Genomic DNA, 18,576 nt, shown 5'->3' on the forward strand with positions numbered 1-18,576 from the left:
TCTTAATATAATAGGGAAGCTTTCCTCTTTCTTTTTCTCAAACTATATTCAGTTATTTTCCATTACATTATTATCAATACTTAAAACTAAATAGATGTACTGATGACAGCTTTCAGAAGATATTCAAATGTCACTCTAGAAGTAAATGTTTTACTTCTATTGTTTCACAATGCAACAGTTAGGAGTAGTGGTGTTATGATAAAAATATAATAAATTAATAGATTGGTCTAAAATGTCAATGGACAGCTAAGCTCAGAGTGTCTGTCACCACAACTAGAGTCTGACTCTACTCTGTGTGGTTAGCATCCTGTAATGCCTCTAATAGTGATGGCTACAAACTATGTATTAAAACAATTCATACATTTTTAGTTCCTACTCTGTTTCCACGAAAAACAAACACAACACTAGACAGATATGGCAAAACTCGGAGAACAACACCCCGCTTTGACAGGTCCAGTCTTCAGTCCAGTAGGGCAGACAAAAAGACCTTTGTGGCCCTGATATGAATCTCAATACCCCCCATTTCAATGCTTCCTCTACTTACTCCAGCCATGGAAATCAGAGAAAACAAAACAGGGTATGGGATGAGAATGCAGGCCAGACCCTGGCGGATGACAGTAGCTAGGCTACTGTAAGCCTGTTGGCCGCCAAGAATGGTGGATTCATTCCATGTTATGTCTGAGGAATAGAAAATATTCCCTTCTGTGGCTACCTGCATCATTGCTTTCACATGGGAAACTGGGGAAAATGTCTGTCAATTGTGATATGGGTGATGTCGCTGTGGACATTTGGTCTTACAAAGGAAGAAAAAAGAAATGGAAAAATATAATATAAGATAATATGCCTGATACATTAGTGTTTAGATTTGTGTTTTTGCATGTGTGTGTGTATCTATGTGTGTGTTGCTGCATGTGTTCCTGACAAAGTGCAGGTGGAAATTTGTGCAACGTATGCACTTCAAACAGGCCCAGATGCCAGGCTCCACAGGCTAAGGAAGTGCCTGGTTCTCCCTCAGCACATGCCAAGGGAAACTCCTCTCTTTGGCCTGAGCCCAGACAATGTGGCCAACAATGATGCTGGCAGGTCACTCAATGGGTGTAAACAGCAGAACTGGGATCTCATTGCCAGTGTGATGCATGTTACCTGTCAGCCTTCTGACTGGTGACCTTGACATAGTAAAATTGTTCTTTGTAGGGTTTAATTTGATTCAATCGTTGAGCAAAGTATCCAATCAGATCAGCAAATATCAAACCATATAATGTTTGAAAGGTTTGCATGATGGATTTTGCCTAATGGACAGTCATTTGAATATATAATCCTATATACTCCTATATGTCACTTGGGAATGATAACGAGAACAATTGACTTATTGTGAAGTGGCAGTCCAGTTTCAGTGACGTAATGGTATGTGCAGGAATTATGGCTGAAAGGCCTGATTCAAACTAGTACAACACGGTTTCAAACTGTGAAATTGTATAGCATGTTTGCATTTTAACGTGCATTTTAGTGTTTTTCTTGAATATTATTGTTTACTTATTTATTTTTAAAAAACAAGCCTATGTAAAAATCGTTTACAAAACGGCAAAATACATAGCTTTCAATGCAACCCCTTCACCGCGTATTCACCTGTGACCCGTGCATGAACAGGGCAGAGTCGCCAGCTGAGAGGAGTGTAAATAGTGAAGGAGTTCATACCTTCATCACTGTCGCTCGTAGGCATGGAGCCCCCTGCTTTCTTTAGGTCGCCGCCGTCGTCAGGAGTTTTTCTTTTCCTCGACATTTGTTTTTCTTGCTCGCTTTCAAATGATACCTCCTCCTTAGATTTGTTCTATGCCGGCTGCGGAAAGGTGGTTGAAATCGAGACCCTCTTTGTTTAGATAAGCACATGTAACTGGCAGGATTGCGTGTGGAGAAATACCAGCAAGCCACAATCTCATTCATTCAGACCTCTTCTGTTTCCTCTGCCAGTCTGTTAGGCTACTTCCAAAGTTGGCAGTGCGGATGCACGGCACCAGAAGACGATATAAGTTGCACCATGTAATTGGCAAAATTCAAAAGTGTGTGCCTCTCTGAACAATGAGAAGTGTTGCAGTAGAAGTAATTATCTGGAAATCACGTGTGTCCAAAATCATATTCCACTGTGATCAGCGTGAGAGTGCGCAGCGTTGACAATTCATTGCTCTGCCATATCGTCCCTGTTCGTAGTAGGCCTACAACATGCGCCCAATTAGTCATATAAATGTTGGTCTTCCACTGTAGCTCTTTCATCAACTTAATCTGCATGATCAGCGTTTACCCAAATTGAAACTGGTTGCTTTGTTGTCTTTTTATGACTCTGTCACTTCAACAGCCTACAGCTTGGCATAGGAAAACACCACTTCCAGCATTTCACTGAAACTAAGATGTAAGCCAATCTCTGATCTCGGCGATCGGTGCGTGGTCCTATGGTAGTCCTTCTCTGGCACTCTCAACATCTAACAGCGTCACTAGAGACCGATAGAAATGCCGTCGCACGCGCGCGCAGTAGACAGTAGGAGGCAGATGCGGTGAACATCTGTGCCATGAGGGAGAATATGTAGATCCCTCCCCCAAAGTTTCGCCTTGCTCAAGCAAAACAACGCGAACCTTATAATAATGTGAAAGTCTGGTTGTAATTTGGCTTTTAAGACACTATCACCACTCTGTCGGAGCACTAAAGAAGACTCTTCTTTCGTCTTAATTGGGCTCTTCATAAAACTTACCAGTCCAGTTGCTAGGGAAAAATAAGTCGACCGAGCCGGCATCGTTCACCGCCTGTTCTCGATATCCTTGAGTCGCACAGTAGCCTATCGGTTTTCCTACCTGTTGTGAGAGTCCCAAACCCTGACAGTCAGGCTGCTAAAACGACATGCAGCAACTTTGAGTTTTGCCGTAAATAAAGGGTCCAGCAGAAATAAGATGTTCTTTCCATTCAGCAGACTCTGACGTCAGCACCTCCCTTCGCAAATGATGCCAAGGCTTCAGCTCAGATTGACTAAATGATAACAGTCGTGTGTTTTACGCAAGCAACAGAAGGTTTTAAATTCGTCTGGTTCCACAGTAGCCTACTTACAGACTACATACTCTCTCGAATTACAGACTCTTTCGACATATGTTTGGCTAAGGAGTGAAAACAGTAAATTACTTTGCGTGCATTAGAATCTTTTGAAGACTTTCCCCAAATGTGGTGTAGGATAAAGAAAAATATATCTGGAAAACCCAAATACTCACACTGTTACGCTACATTTTCCGTTACTTGCAGACAAAGCTTAGTATGGGGATTAGTTTTCAAAAGTCAATCTGTTGTCACAGCCTAATTCAGACTTGTTTAAAAATGCACACCTGTTGTTTAGGGAAGTGCTTTTGACCCCCTAGTGGCTAACCGATGCTTATCATTAGACTCTTTACACCACAGGTAACGCGTTTAGGCTACCCTTGATATGGCTACCCTTTAATTTAGTAGACTAGGCTGTTATTCATGCACTGCTCTATTCATGTCTGGATTAGCTGCTGTTCATTTTACCATTTGCAAATCTAGGCTACACGTGACTGGTGATTTACGGTCAATAATGGTTTAGTTCAACCATGAAAACCATATGGTCTTATGTAGCCTAGCTGCACCCCTCACCCTGGCAATTCTATGAATCCCAATGACGCCCGCCTTCACTATTTTCTGTAAGCAAACAAGCTTCTCGCGCTTCACTTTCCCTCCTTTCACTGCAGCTACTGACGTCAGAGCTGCTTGCGTCAATGCTTGCGCTTTGACAGAGGGAGCTTTTTTCAATAGGATCCTAATGGGATTATTAGAGAGAGAGAGAGAGAATGCCTATAATGGGGTATTCGGAGAGAAGGCTGAATTTGAGTGCAAACGCCAAATCAAACCGGCTATTGCAGATTTCACTATCTCTGGGGATGACCGCACAGTGTGTGTTGAAAATCCCATCATGTAGGCAAAATAATAACCAAAAACAAGGAATTATTGCAGCTGCAGTAAACTACAGTCTAGCATTGACGTGACTTTAACTGAACCCGACTTCAAGTCAGGGAAATTAATCAAACGCCGCTGCCAAAGAATGGGGCTCTCTGACGTGCGTAGTCTCGCCGCTCGATTTCCGCGCTCAGTAGGTCGTAAATGACCTGCGCAAGTGAGGACTTAGTTTGACAATGAGAGAGAGAGACACACACATTTTCATTGTGTTAACAATTAATAACACTTCCGTATTAATAAAACAACAGCAATGATGTACATCAATGGTGTAAATACAAAACATGCCTGCACGAACGAGGCACATCTGCTACTAGAATGGAGTCTCCAAATCCCTATAATCAAGCGCAAGATGGCATCCCTGATATTTTCAGTTTTCCCTGCAGCCGGCATTTAGCCTACTTTGACCTTGATCTCTTACACTGTATTCTGTATCCTCTGAGAGACAGCTCTCACAATGGCTTTCCTGAACGCTCACTCTTTCTCTCTTCACAGGGATGACGAGATGTCCTTCACTCGTTTAACCGCAATTCACTCTTTTCTTTGCCAGACTCCTTGAATTCAAAGGTAGGTTCCAACTGGAAGGGACATAATGTTCCCCAGCAACTGGTCCCATGTGCTCATCTCTACAAGATGTTACTCTCTCTGACTGCAGTTCAGACAGAATACAGACACGGCCGTCTTTTTCATCAGGACATGTTTTTATTGGCTTTGGTGAAACAGTGTATGTGATGGACTTGTCAAAACCTATTTACATCACACGAGAAAAAGTTTACATAGTGATATATTTCAAAAGCTTGGAAAGGTGACAATACAAAATACCGAACCTCATCTTATTTTACAAGCAAAATAGGCTATATATTTTCTTTTGCATACGAACTGGCAGGCCATACATGTGTGTTCATGTTGCATATGAAAGTCCAAAGAAAGTAGAATTCGAGTACAGCCTCGAGAACAGTAACTACTGTTGTTTCTATATGACGTAAGTAAGAATGCAAATTGAAAAGTTCTTATTTGCATAGGCCATCACAGACTTGGGTAATATTTCTCATTTGCATTGAGTTTCTGGTGTCTGCAGAGTTTGGGATATTCTGCCACCTACTGGACATTTAGACACATCTTCAAATGATCTTATCTTAAGTCAGATAGTTTTTGTCATTTAATTTAGGGTAAAATTACACTAAAATACTGTGACCTTTCTTGGGTTATGTTGAGGCACATATTACACTACCGGCTTCTTTTTTTGGTAGATGTAGGTGGATATTCCTCAGTATATAAACACTTGTAAAATCAGTGGTCACGAACTGACTCCTGAAATGTTTTGGCTTTTTTGACATTTTCTGTCATGCAATTCTTTTCTGTGCATTAGTGCTGGAAAATTTGACATGCCTTCTGCGTGATACCTGAGTTGATGTTTTCCTTTTGTCAGAGTTCTCCATGATTCAGTTAGATTGGCATGTGTGATTGACTGCAGTCACTAGGGTTGAGCATGCACTTTGACTGCCATACCAACAAGTCTGGCTCTTTGGCAGTGCAGTCAAGCTGTAGGTTTAGTACCCCATGGACCTAGGTTTGAGGCCTTGTGGGGTGACTGACCTCTCCCTACACAGAATGATTCTTTACACTGTAGTTAAGACCAAGGATAAATACACACATTCGAGTGCAAGCACACTCAACCCAACACAGGTGGCTGGATAGAAATGCTAGCAAATGAAGAATATCTGTGAAGTAAAAGATGGTTGACATGCCAACTGTTTAAAAGATAGTCACATCTCTAAAGCAACATAACATACACTTTAAAATAGCGGCTTCTCACTCATTTTCATGCCAAACTGGTTTACAATAGGGAGAATGGAATCTCTGAGATTGCTGATGCGCACCTGGAGCAGGTATTGCACCATGTAACATTGTTGCCGCAGGTAGGGACGGGTCCTTTCAGTCAGTTTGAGACAAATTTGGTAGTGCTTAAATGGCTACTCAGTATGTTGGACATTGACAAAAGGGGGAATTCCTACATTGTGTTTTCTTTATGACATGGTGAGTCTTCAGATGGTCTGGCTGAATCTGCTATTCCCCAGAACTCCTGTAGCAGGCCCTACTAATGCCTCAACCACCAGAGATGGATGCCATTCCTGACCTAATATAAGTGAGGGGAATCCAGTCATCACAAGACCACACAGCATGGAGGCAGTGGAATCAAAGCCGTCAAAAGAATGCTGTTACACAAGACAATGGCACGGGAAAATAATGTGAAGCTAACTGCTGAGACCTTAGAGATGAAATCTATTTAAAGACAATATTTCTCATACTCACTTTTTATGTTTTCCAGAAGACTGTTTATGAACTGTTTATGTGCTCTGTCACTGTATCCTGCGTCATGTTGTGTACTGTTGAATAGGCTTGTTGATTGCCCACTGTGGGAGAACACATTGAAATTCAACACCTCTCCTGTGTATATCTGAAATGACCCCCCTAGAGTATCTAGTGACTGCTGTGAATTGGGCAGCTGGCAACCAAGCAAAGACCAGGAGGGAATAGACCTCAATGGGGCTGCTATTGGTAGCAATCCTTAGCAGCAGCATCCCTGGCAAACAGACAAGCAGATGCACCCAACTAAGCTATAGAACAACAAATATACCGAATACCCCAACAGTCAGTGAGAGCAGGGGTGAAAGAAGACTCATAGGTAGATTACTTGGACTAGCCAAATTTGGGGGCAAGGAGAAATCTTTGCAGGTTTGTGTATGTGGATGGAAGAAACTTCACTGAAAGGCTTGATGATTCCATCTAGGGAAGGGAAAAATACTTGGATGAACGTGTACAAAGTCCCTACACTGATAATTACTTGTTACGAAGTCGCTCAAGTCAGTCGTTTGAAGTCCACCAGCAGGTTAAGCACCAAAGGCCGCAGGATAGCCCTGCTACACCTGAAGGAGGACCTGGCATACTTGCACAGAATGATGGGGATCATGCAACTGCTGAAATACAGCGGCAAATCAAGAAAGAGACTGCTGATGCGCAGAAGCCAAATGTTAAATGGCTTAGGGCCTCTGAGGTTGAGGAATGGAGTTCCATAAATGTTGATTTAAAAGGATTTTTGGAAGGATTGAAAGGGACAGCTGGTGGGTGGGACAGACTATGGGTATTTCAATAATTGTGGCATGGAAAGATATGGAGCCTGTCTGAGAGCTAGGAAGGAGAGGCAAAGTCAACCCAAGTCAAGATGTCAAGTTGAAATAAAAAGATTAGTTCGGCAGAGGAAAAGGGCAACAAAAATGAAGGGCTGAGCCTAAAAGGTGGAAGAGTGGGTGGGTCCAGGCCCATTAGTTCCACCCATAATGCCGTGCCTGCCGCAGACATTCCTCCAGTTGGAGAGATAGGCTCACTATTGGACAAGGCCCTGCCGAGGTGGAAAGAGATGCATGAGGTTGTGCATCGTTCACAGGCTGAAGCGTCTCCTGGTCCAAATGGCATACATTATCAGGTTTATCAAGAAGCACCTGATGTTGTGACATGTCAATGGAAGCTCCGAAGCTCCTGTTGATTGTATGGAAGAAAAGAACAATTCCAAAGGTGTGGTGCTGGGCAGGAGGTTACCTCTTTGTAGGGACAGCAGAATTTTGTTTGTGCGAGAGGGACAGAAATGTGGCCATCAAGCAAATACAAGCAATACAGGAAAATGGGGCATAGCTTGTAACACCCCCTTCTCCAATAATCACAACCAACCAATACAACCCACAATTTTAATTAGTATGAAACAATTTTTAGAAACAATTTATGTTGACTTTGTTAAAATAGGTATTCATCATATGGTCAAGGCAGCTTATTGCATATTCAAAAGAAAATAGCTATACATTATTGGAAATAAACCTTGGAAATAAAAATCTGAAATTGAAATAAAAAAATCACAAAATAGCATTCATATTTACACCATGTACAATTTCCTTTACATTTAGCACAAGGTAGAAGTGCCATGCTACAAAAGATCAATTCAGTCTGTTGCTGTTACTGGAAGTTAGAATGTGTCCAAGCCCATAATATGCCTCCTTGAAACTTTAAAGGGACACCAGGCAAGCCTGATGCTTTTTCTCTACGAAACTCCCCCTCGCTCGGTCTGAAGCTCTTTTCCTTTTCTTTGCATCTTCCGTCAAGAGTTTTCGCTGCTTCTTCGCCGGCTCTGCCATTATACACACATTTGCAACAATCGCTAGAGTTTCGTTAGCCTGCCTCTGTGCTGTGGATGCAGGATGTAAACTGAAACTGCTTCGGTCGGCGGGTACGATACACTGAACTTGCAAGTGGGATATTCTTCCTACAGGCAGTAGGGGCGTGCGAGAGAGTCATCATTCGCCCTGTAATGAGTCATTTAACCATATACCGACTTACGAAGATGTGTAATTAACACGAAAACGTTGCCTGGTGTCCCTTTAAACTCCATAAAACAAAACTCTGCATCTTCCTCCGTTGTTGCACAGATGCACACAATGTCCACATATGTCTGCAATAGTCTTTACAGAGAAGGTGGTGTGACGGGTGTCCAAGCGGTGGACAGCCGCAAGTGGGGAGACGTGTCGAACTGCGAGGAGTCGTGAGGGAGTTCTGTGGCTGCGCTGTCGTACAGGGGCGAGCCAGAAGAGGGCGCTGCCATGGGGTGAGAGAGGGCAGCGTAGTGGCCTGACGATCCACGCAGGAACTGAGAGCCCAGGCCGCTGGACATGCCGCCAGACTGAGAGACCGGAGCCAGAGAGGAGCCTGACCACAGGCTGGGGTACTGGCTGCAAGGAGGAGTACAAAGACTGAGACTTTGTGTGTGTGTGTGTGTGTGTGTGTGTGTGTGTGTGTGTGTGTGTGTGTGTGTGTGCGTGTGTCAACCAGGGTAATGGTGATCGAGGAAAGTAGCCAAGAGTGTTAGCACAGGAGTACTAGCACTACTCAGTCTCCACCTCCAACCTTTATTGTCAGTATTACGCCTGTAGCTTGGACCAAGCCATAAACAAATCCAGCCAATCAACACATTATTTCTGAAGCATGGAAGGGAGGGATTTCTGTGGCTGATTATCTCAAATACCTATAACCTTTAGTCAGAGCTATGCATTAAATATTGACTGTAAGGTAAAGCTACTGTAAGTTAATTCACTACACTTTGCACACTTTTTTTCACTTTGAAGCAGAGTCCACTAGAGGGCAGTTAGACTGGACAGCTCCTAGTTAGGAAGTGCACAAAGAACTGTTGAGTGCTCTACAAGCTTTCTTCAGGTGTTGAAGTAATGTAATTGATGAAGATTCAGCCGAACGGCCTTCTGCAGGTTGAGACAAACGCAACAAAACATTGCGTACATATTGTTTGTAGAGCATACAACAGTGAGGGGTTTCTTTGTACACTATCAGTTTTATTCCTTTTGACTCCAGCACCTGGGTGTTTGGTGTTTCCAGCCTTTAGTTTGCTACATACATGGGTCTCCATGGGGAAGAGGGAACCTCACCTGGAGTTGGCGTTGGGGCTGGAGGTGTGGTTCACTGGGAGCATGCCAGAGTGGGGAGACATGGGCAGGCTGGACCAGTTATCCGCCGGGAGCACAGACAGGCACGCTGAGGAGTTCTCTGTGTAACTGGCTATAGACAGACAACACAGTCATTGTTTTACAGACCTTTAATGTGTTTAGAACTCTATGTATTCATTATTTTCATTATTGTCAATGTCAATTTTATTTATATAGCGCATTTACAGATGGCTTAGCCGCACCAAAGTACTTCACAGTAAAGTGCAATAAATAAATACAGGAAGGCACAAAATATTCACTAAATAATTTTGTCAGTGTTCACAACATATGCATACTCATCAGAAAGGGTGGATAAAATGACCAAATTGAAAACTTCACTGTCACAGAAATACTGCACAATGCTATGTTATTTGTTCTGTGTAGTCATATATGAAAAACACAGACATGACATATTTTAGTAAGTCATAACCATAATGGTCATTTGTTAGTTTGTGATTATTGTAATAAGTAAGTATTGAACAAAACACAGTTTCTTTTTTTGTATTGATAAAACATATTTAAAACCGTGCTGAGTAATATCTGCAGTAGTGAAATGCAACAGTGTCCTAAGCATTCCACACTAGAGACCCAGCTGTTTACAATGCTGAGAATCAGCTTACACAAAGGCAGCAGGAATGCTGGACATTCCCTGGGAGGCGACACTTGTTTGAGTTTCTTGTTAATGGTGTGGAATGATGTGTGCATTCTATGGACACACTCTTCAGAGGCAGCTCATTTGAGCAGCCTTTTTAAACTGCACTGAGAAGAAGCCAATCATCTTTATATGGTTCCACGCAAGACAGGGCAACTGCTAGCCTACATTTGGGTCCTTAAAACCAATTAACAAATGGACAAATTACAAAGAGCTGTGAACTGGAGAGTGTTACTTACTTGGGGAGTTTGTGCGGTGGGCGTAGGGACTGGCATAAGGTGCAGAGCGATGGTTCCTCAGAGAAGAATAGCGGTCACAGCCATGGGAGGAGGACAAGGACAGGGGGGCTCCAAACTGGGGGTGAGGACTGGCCGGAGGACAGAGGGACCCAGAGCCAGTGATGAACCAGCCACTCACTACAGAGAGGAAGCAAGCGAACATCAGAGAGTGCCTTAAAATCAATTACCACTTTTTATTACATTGACTTGACACAAAACATTATATCGTGACACATATGAAGCTGTGCTCCATTCGTGTGGTATGATAGCATTTTTTTCACGCAACTGATTCAAGTTGAACTCAAGCTCATTTGAAATCATTTAATGAGCCCTGTCAATGAATCACTGAACTCAACTCCGAAGCTATCTATAAGGTATCCAAATGCTTGATGGACATTAGCTGCTTTGAAAAGAGTATTTCTTAAAACCACTTACACTGAGAATAGCCAGATTGTTGGTCACCAGCCTCCTCTGTCACATCTTTGGGGTCACTTCTGTTAAGTGAAATGTATATGAATATATATCACATTCAAAAACAGACACAATAGTGGTTGGTCTTTTAGGAACATTCGCAAACAGGTAGTTTGTCTTAAGTAAGGAATAATCACAATACCTTTCTTTGGAATCCAGAAAAGCCTTGGCAAAGGGATTATATTTGATTTTGAGAGCAGTGATCTGAAAAGAAGAGGACTGCATTTAGAGAACAGCTCACAGGCACCTAACCCCTCACTGCTCCCTGAACACCGTTGTAGCAGGCAGCTCACTGCTCCAGGTTAGTGTGTGCTTCATCTCACTGTGTGTTCACTGTGTGCTGTGTGTGTTTCACTAATTCACGGATTGGGATAAATTCCCTCACAGGATCAAAAAAGTATACTTATACTTAACCCCTCCCTAAGGGAGTAAAACTGTTGAATAAAGTCTGGACACTTACTGCAGAACTGACAGTTTGTATCTAATACTAAAAAACACCAGCCTACCTCCTCGTTCTGGTATGCAGTCACTGCGATGAACTGGGTCTCAGGGAATGAGTGACTTATGATCATCCTCTGTGGTGCGCCAACGCGCACAATATGGATACGTGGCTCGTATTTATGTAAAGAGTTCAGCATGATCTGAGGAAATAAAAAAAAATTGTGTCAGATAAACCATATGAATCCTAACGCGCTGTCTAAATGTCGATTTAATCAGGACGCCTCAACGAACCTGGCCGCCACCATTAAGCTTGTTGGTAAGCTTTACTTTACTGAAGGAAACCGGAGCTTTCATCCAGTGCGCACCGAAATTTGGCGAGTCTGGATGGATGTACACGCAGCTGGGTGCTTGAGGCTCTGGCTTACCCCCGGGGACCCACTCCCCATTCACGTATTTCCAACGGTGATTGTCCGCAGCCACGAAATCCAGCAAGAAGGAATACATAGCATTTGGATCCAAACCAGACACGTTTACTTTCAGTACAGGAAACATCCGTCTGATGCGTAAAAGAAAAGAGAACATCCGCATTTTCAGCAGTGAATTTCAAATAATCTCTATTAAAGGATCAACAAACCAGAATATAGCCTAAAATAGGCCTATATGGGAATAGACTGACACAGGCCTTACACGTTTCTCTATGTCTTTGTTGAAGAATTTAAGGGATTAAAACGTATTGTCAGATGTTATCATGCAATGCAACTACTGCTGTGCATAGATAACAATTATGTTTACACAGATTCATACACATGGGCAGGAGTGAGTAGTAAAATACTCGCAGTTAATATTTTGCATTATGTCCTCACGTTATATAGTGATACGAGGCGAAGTTTAAACGTTAGATAAATAAGAAGTACCTTCCATTTTTGGTCACTATCATTTCATTGGTAAGCTCTTTAAATTTTAGCCACAGCTCGGCGTCGTCGAGGTGAACTTTTAAATCCCTCTCCGTTGGATCTCCTTTCTCACTCCCAGCTTGTAGTTCATTTTCCACCGCACTCAAGAGGTGGTCCACTCGATATTGTGCCGTCTTTCCCGGACACTCGCCAATACTTGAGGCCATTCTACCCAAGAGCTCCAGCGCTTCGGTAAGGATAAAGCTAAAGGACAAAAAAAGCCTTTCAAAGTTTGGGCGTTATCTAATTACCTTCTCTTCTTCTCTAATGCCACTAAATGAATTGGGAAGGCAGGTGAAGCTGGTCCGTTACTTCTTCTGGATTGTAATAAATAGACCACAGTGACGGGCCATCAGTGAGTGGGAAGAGTGAGACTGATTGGCTTGTCTCCACTTTGATGTTTGCCGCTTGGGAAGTCATTGGCCAGCGGCGGCCATATCAGTGGAAATGGCCACATCAAAAGTCTACTGTCCTTGGAATTTGTGAATGGACATGCCACATCTCCAAATATTTACACTTGTATTAAAGCAGCATCTGCAGGAGCAGGAGTGCATTTGCATAAGCACAGATATCGCTGTCTTGAGCTACACTGAATCACTTTCACTTTTGAACACCGGTGGAACTTGGGCCTACAGTACATGCTGGTCAACCAGTCCTAGTGACATCGCGAATAAACAATTTGTTGTGTAATTAGCAGTCAGTCCAGTGGACAACTATGGAAAGTGATGTAGACGTGCATTGTAAACAAATACATCGAATATTTTCATTTATAGAAAGACATAGTTTTAACAGTAATAGCTAGTTATAGTAATAGTTGTAGTAAAAAATATTCCAAAGATGACAAGCTGCGATAGAAAAAAACTAGGTAGCGCCATTGTGTTTGAGACGTCAACGGACGCCGTCAATGACGATGTTTATTAGTTTGAAAGTCTGTGGGAATCACCAAGCCAAGGTGACAAGGCAGGAAACGCACTGATCACAACATGATTGGGGGTATTCATAAAATCTCATGAAACCTACAATCTCCTCTCTTCCGGTTAATACAAATCCTATGTCTCAACATTAAATTCATTGAAATCTCCATCAAAAGTACCTACTATTAATTAATTTGTACTATTAGTACTATTAATGTGTTCTATTAATGCCATAATCAGGCTAATTAAATCACACAAATATACAAATATTATACAAATCTCTTTTATTCTGAAAATAAAAATGAAGGAAATAAAGCTTAAGAATAAAGATTGCTCAGAAGTTTCACACAAAAGTAATTCAGGGCATGATCATCACACCAAATAAGTGCCTAAATATTAATTAAGGGTTGGTTTCTAATGTCAGTATTACTAGACATGCCAAATGCATGAAGCAGCTGCTTTCATTCTACACAAAACAGCTCTTTGTCACATAATTTCAACATCCTGGCAAAGCAGACTTTTTCAGAGTCTGCATACCATGCATTTCCTCAAGGTCATCTAATGCAACACTTAAGCATACTGTAATTCTGCCACATCTTCACACTGCAATCGTCCACCTGTTGAATGAAATAATAAAGCAGAAATAAGTTAGTCTTTCCTTATCATTACAGTTAGAAAGTCATTTATAACAAGAGGTTTCTTACAGGTGATGTGTTTTGCTGAAGCAAGTCATTTATAGACAAGGGCTCCTCTGGATGAACGGAAGCAATCCCTCCTTCACAAGGCTTCCTATCCTGAGTTTCTGATTTAGTCTCAGTACTGGGAAGACATAACGTAACTTAAATGAAAAAATGAATAAATCACTAATCGCCCTATAGAGGTCTATAGAGTTAAGTTATAATGTTTGGTCTGGTCGTTCACTGATGGTAAAAATCTGATGTGGTCCTGTTGCTGAGGCTTTGCGACAAAGAAGAGAGGAGAGTTTTTCTGGTGGTTTGATCAGCTTCCATGAAGTCATTACTATGTGGGAACATGTAATCACTCTGTGGGACAGGCAAGACAATTTGTTATTTTCATTTGGACTAAACAGCCCTTTTCAATACAGTTTCATCATATATTGTTGCTATATGAAATTTCTGAGTATATTTTCCCACTGTCGTCAGAGGTAATTCTGTGCTTGTCTGTCTGGACTACTGTCTTCATACAGGTTTCATTTTCAAATCTGGATTAAACCTGGTAGCAAAATGGGACAATAATCCCATATGAATCTCTCAAAACCTTGAACCATCTAATTATCATGAATAGGACATGATACTCACCAGATGTCTCATTTGATATCCATCCTCCAAAATAGGTCCACCTTTCCCCAACAGTCTGGAAAAGGATTAAGCACCAGTCATTTACACATATCTATCAGTGGCATCTATCACTTCCCAAAGTCAGTGGGATTTCTTTTGAGTAATATGTCAATCAATCTTATATGTGGAACCTATGAAGTGTACAATAATAATAATAATAATAATAATAATAATAATAATAAAAAAAATTACAACCACAAATGGTGATTGTCGGGGTCCAGGCAAAATGGCAAGACGTGCCCTTTAACAGCATGAAGGTGGGGGCCCCCTATGGACCGAATTGTACAAAATGTGGTGTGCGTCCAGAGAATGTAGTATTGATTGTGTATACCAAGTTTGAATAGAATCGGACATTTACAAGATACGATATAGGTAATACAATCGTTATAGGCCACGTCCCAAAAGTGGAATGATCTATAACTTTCAAATGGAGCTATGAATCAAAAATCGGAAATAGTCTGAGAAGATAGATTCGTTTCACTTTTGAGTTTTTTGAAAATGGAGGGAAAATGTGCAATATGGAAATGGGTGTGACTGGATTCATTGGATGCGGGAGCTCTGAATGAACAAAAGGAAAGAAGAATTTGTCAAAAATTCCATACGATTCCGGAGATATGAGCAAAAACATAAATTTGCTTATTTTAGTAATTTACTTATTTGAGTATTTTAATGGAAAGAAAAGATATAGGCAATAGAATCATTATAGGCCACAATGTAAAAGTTGATTGACATGCAACTTTGAAACCGGACAACAAATCAAAAATCGGAAAATAGCCAATCTGTTAGCCTTGGTCTGTAGATGATGTGTACGGACTTCTGTGGGAATCGGAACAACAGTCTAGGAGGATATTAGTTTCACTTTTGAGTTCTTGAAAATGGCGGGAAAATTTGCATTATGGAAATTGGCATGGCTGGATGGAATGGATGCAGACCTCTGAAGGAACAAGATGAAAAAAGAATCTTTGGACCCCTATGGACAGAAATGGGTAATTCCTGTTTTGTGAGATCGTGCACTGACTTGGGACCTTCAGTGAAAATTTAGTGTATGTACCTAATACAGTTATGGCTCCAGACACGGTTATGCTGCGGAAAAATAATAATAATACTACTAGGGGAAAATAATCAGAGCAAAAACAATAGGGTTCCCGCAGCTTCTCTGCTTGAACCCCTAATAAGTGTAGCTGTGCATGCAATCTCATAATGCAGAACATTAGAATCCAGTAAAAAGACGTCAGTTTCCTATACAGTGTTCTATAGCATGTAGAAAATGGTGCTGTGCATAAGAGGGTGTTTTCACCTTTGAGAGAAGGCCATGTGAGTGAGAGAGAGGTTGTGCATGAGTCGGAGCTTCAACAGGTTCCTATCTATGCTCCTCTTCTCAGGAAGCTTGGGGGCTGTCTATTGGAGTGAACACTTTGTATTTTAATTGACTGACCATACATTGAATACCAAAACATACTTCACAGGAAAAGCATGTATAGGTTTGAAACTTTAAAGGTGTCATTCAGACCTATGGCCAAAACATATATATATATATAAATAAATAAATGAATAATACTTTTTTTGCTTAATATTAATACCTTTTTGCTTAACGTAGGCTTACCTTTTTTTTTACAAAAACTGTCCATTTTTAACTATTGTAATGTTTATATTCTGTAAGTAGCTATGGAAAAAAGTGTCTGCTAGGTAACCATAGCCATAACCATAACCAAGTAAAGTTGACAATGCTTACAGTAAAGTCAAGAAAAAACAGTCTTACTGGGAGAATAGTATTTCTGAGAGCGTCCATAAAGCTGGGCTGCAGGGTAGCAAACTTGGGCCTCCTGACTGGTTGGGAGACCATCTGTGGTCAGACAGGATTAATCTCACTTTGCTGAACGTTTAAACAGAATTAATCTCACTTGGATAAGCTTTTAGGACGAATTAAAGTGACTTTATTTCACTTAAAAAGAATGTGAATATACAAAGGAAGTCCAATTCTCACCCCACACATAAGTGTGACATAAGATAGATGTATATTGTCCTTTTGGCAGAGTAAACATGTCTGAGTAAACATAGTTTGGAATGAGCTGCCACATTACCTTTTCAACCAATTATATAATTTCTATGCAATATGTATTGTCCCTAGGCAAACCATTTCCCATAAAAAAGACTAATCTCAAGAATTGCAAAATACGGGAAAGATAATGTGGTGCACATACAGTATATTCTCTGTATCACCCATTTTTTCTGTCATCCTGGGGAATATTATGTTTTGAACCGCAACTGCTGCATTTTGCTACTGATAGTGTCGAAGCTGGGTGGCCTCACAGTCACGGTCCCAGAGGCACAGTGTCACCTCCCACACCGGACGTGTCACTCTGAACACCTGGCTGGTGCTCTTCAGCCCCTCTTGTTACACCAGGAGGTGTGGGGACCTCTGGGGCAGATGTACTTATACCCTTAACACCCTTGTGTCTAAACAGGGCACTAAACACAGTAGATGTACTGGGTGAAAATATGGTAGAATAGACAGGGTGATTGTGGCACCCAGTCCAACAAGCTGTGTTGAATATATAGAGAAAATAACAGAAAACCAAATCACATCTCTACCAGTTTTATACTGTAAGAGGCCACATTATTTTTTCTTAGGTCACATAGACCAAAAGCACACAGTGAACCCGTGAGAGGCATTTTATCGGTCACATTTAAAAGGGACTATAGCTACTGAACATCAGCTATCCTTTCAGTATACCTTACCATACACACACACACACACTCACACACACACACACACACACACACACACACACACACACACACACACACACACACACACACACACACACACACACAAACACACACACACTCACTCCTGTATGATCCTGTAGTGGCCCTTCTCTCTTCCTGGCTTGCAGCTGTCAGTGCCGTGAGGGGTGAATAATGCCCCTGGCCTGTGGCTCTGAGCAGCCCTGTCTGCCCTGGTGTGTTTGCCTTCCCCTCTGCTCTCCCCTGCCCCGGCCGGGCTCTGTTTGCCCACATCCACTCTGACAGGGAGGTGTGAGAAAAATCAGCCGGCGTGCTTGTCTGCATAGGACCAGGATCAGTCTCACCGGACTCAACCGGCCGCTCTCTTCTCCCTGAGTCTCTGCACCAAGCCTCTCTCTATGGCTAGTTTCACAGACAACAAACTTCTCTTTTATCTCTCTTCAGTCGGGATGAAATTGTGATGTATATCCAGAATACAAAACGTTCTGGTACAGTTATTAAAATGGGCAGATAAGGTAATTGGATGAATAAGATTGATATTGTGCAGGATGTACAAATATACATTAATTGTGTAGTCTATAGCAACACATAGGTGCTGTTTGTGTGCGCACTTGTGTGTATGAATGTGTGTGTGTATGAATGTGTGTGTGTATGCATGTGTGTGTGTGTGTGTGTGTGTGTGTGTGTGTGTGTGTGTGTGTGTGGTGTGTGTGTGTGTGTGTGTGTGTGTGTGTGTGTGTTTGTGACATGTACTTGTGTGTGGGTGTGTGTGTGTGTGCACACGCTTGCTTGTGTGTATGTTTGTGTGTGTGTGTGTGTGTGTGTGTGTGTGTGTGAGCGCGCACGCTTTGTGTGTGTGTGTATGTGAGTGTATGTGGATTCAAAGGTTTCTCCCACAGGTGTGTTTGCCTCTCTGCACCTCTGTCCAGGCAGCTCACTGCCCCTGCGGTTTGACACTTGCCTTGGGAAACATTTGTTTAGCTCCGTCCCGCTCCTGTGCCTGTTTGCCTCCCGGGTCGGGGGTACTGCCTCCGCTCTCCCCCAGCATCCCCTGCCTCCCCACGGCCGTCTGTGGAGGACAGCCAGAAACACTGAGACACAGACAAGGCCGCAGAATTCACAAAGCCGCTTCATGGGGAAATTTTCGGGAAGCCTCACTGGCTGACCTTAGTGTGGAGGTCCTTGTTTGTGTCGGACATTTGACCACTTGCAGAGGGA

General features: G+C 42.1%; 3 protein-coding genes and 1 long non-coding RNA gene across 4 annotated transcripts in view; all 4 read right to left on the bottom strand.

Moving 5' to 3' along the window:
* The window catches only part of pde10a (phosphodiesterase 10A), a 101,257-nt gene extending 98,345 nt beyond the window's left edge, over positions 1 to 2,912 (bottom strand). Inside the window, exon 1 of the mRNA XM_042065839.1 lies at positions 1,696 to 2,912. Coding sequence (XP_041921773.1) covers positions 1,696 to 1,780 — 85 coding nt within the window. The 5' untranslated portion in view covers positions 1,781 to 2,912. The remainder of the gene's footprint in view (positions 1 to 1,695) is intronic.
* Positions 2,913 to 8,407: 5,495 nt separating this feature from the next.
* Positions 8,408 to 12,600, bottom strand: tbxtb (T-box transcription factor Tb). Its single transcript, XM_042065853.1, has 8 exons — positions 12,300 to 12,600; positions 11,677 to 11,941; positions 11,451 to 11,585; positions 11,087 to 11,148; positions 10,909 to 10,967; positions 10,435 to 10,611; positions 9,487 to 9,616; positions 8,408 to 8,778 (listed from the first exon to the last, which is right to left on the bottom strand). The coding sequence occupies exons 1-8, from the start codon at positions 12,503 to 12,505 to the stop codon at positions 8,514 to 8,516; spliced, it is 1,299 nt and encodes a 432-aa protein (XP_041921787.1). The 5' UTR covers positions 12,506 to 12,600; the 3' UTR covers positions 8,408 to 8,513.
* A 1,588-nt stretch (positions 12,601 to 14,188) lies between these two features.
* On the bottom strand, positions 14,189 to 16,510 carry LOC121685376. Its single transcript, XR_006023347.1, has 4 exons — positions 16,370 to 16,510; positions 15,908 to 16,008; positions 14,572 to 14,626; positions 14,189 to 14,295 (listed from the first exon to the last, which is right to left on the bottom strand). It is a non-coding gene; the product is annotated as an uncharacterized LOC121685376 (long non-coding RNA).
* Positions 16,511 to 16,888: 378 nt separating this feature from the next.
* si:ch211-130h14.4 overlaps positions 16,889 to 18,576 on the bottom strand; it is a 12,855-nt gene continuing 11,167 nt past the window's right edge. Inside the window, exons 8-9 of the mRNA XM_042066209.1 lie at positions 18,320 to 18,427; positions 16,889 to 16,999 (exon numbers count right to left, since the gene is read on the bottom strand). Of these exons, the coding sequence (XP_041922143.1) occupies positions 16,889 to 16,999; positions 18,320 to 18,427 (219 nt within the window). The remainder of the gene's footprint in view (positions 17,000 to 18,319; positions 18,428 to 18,576) is intronic.

The sequence above is a fragment of the Alosa sapidissima genome, chromosome 16 (genome assembly GCF_018492685.1).
Source record: "Alosa sapidissima isolate fAloSap1 chromosome 16, fAloSap1.pri, whole genome shotgun sequence".
Classification (NCBI taxonomy): domain Eukaryota; kingdom Metazoa; phylum Chordata; class Actinopteri; order Clupeiformes; family Clupeidae; genus Alosa; species Alosa sapidissima.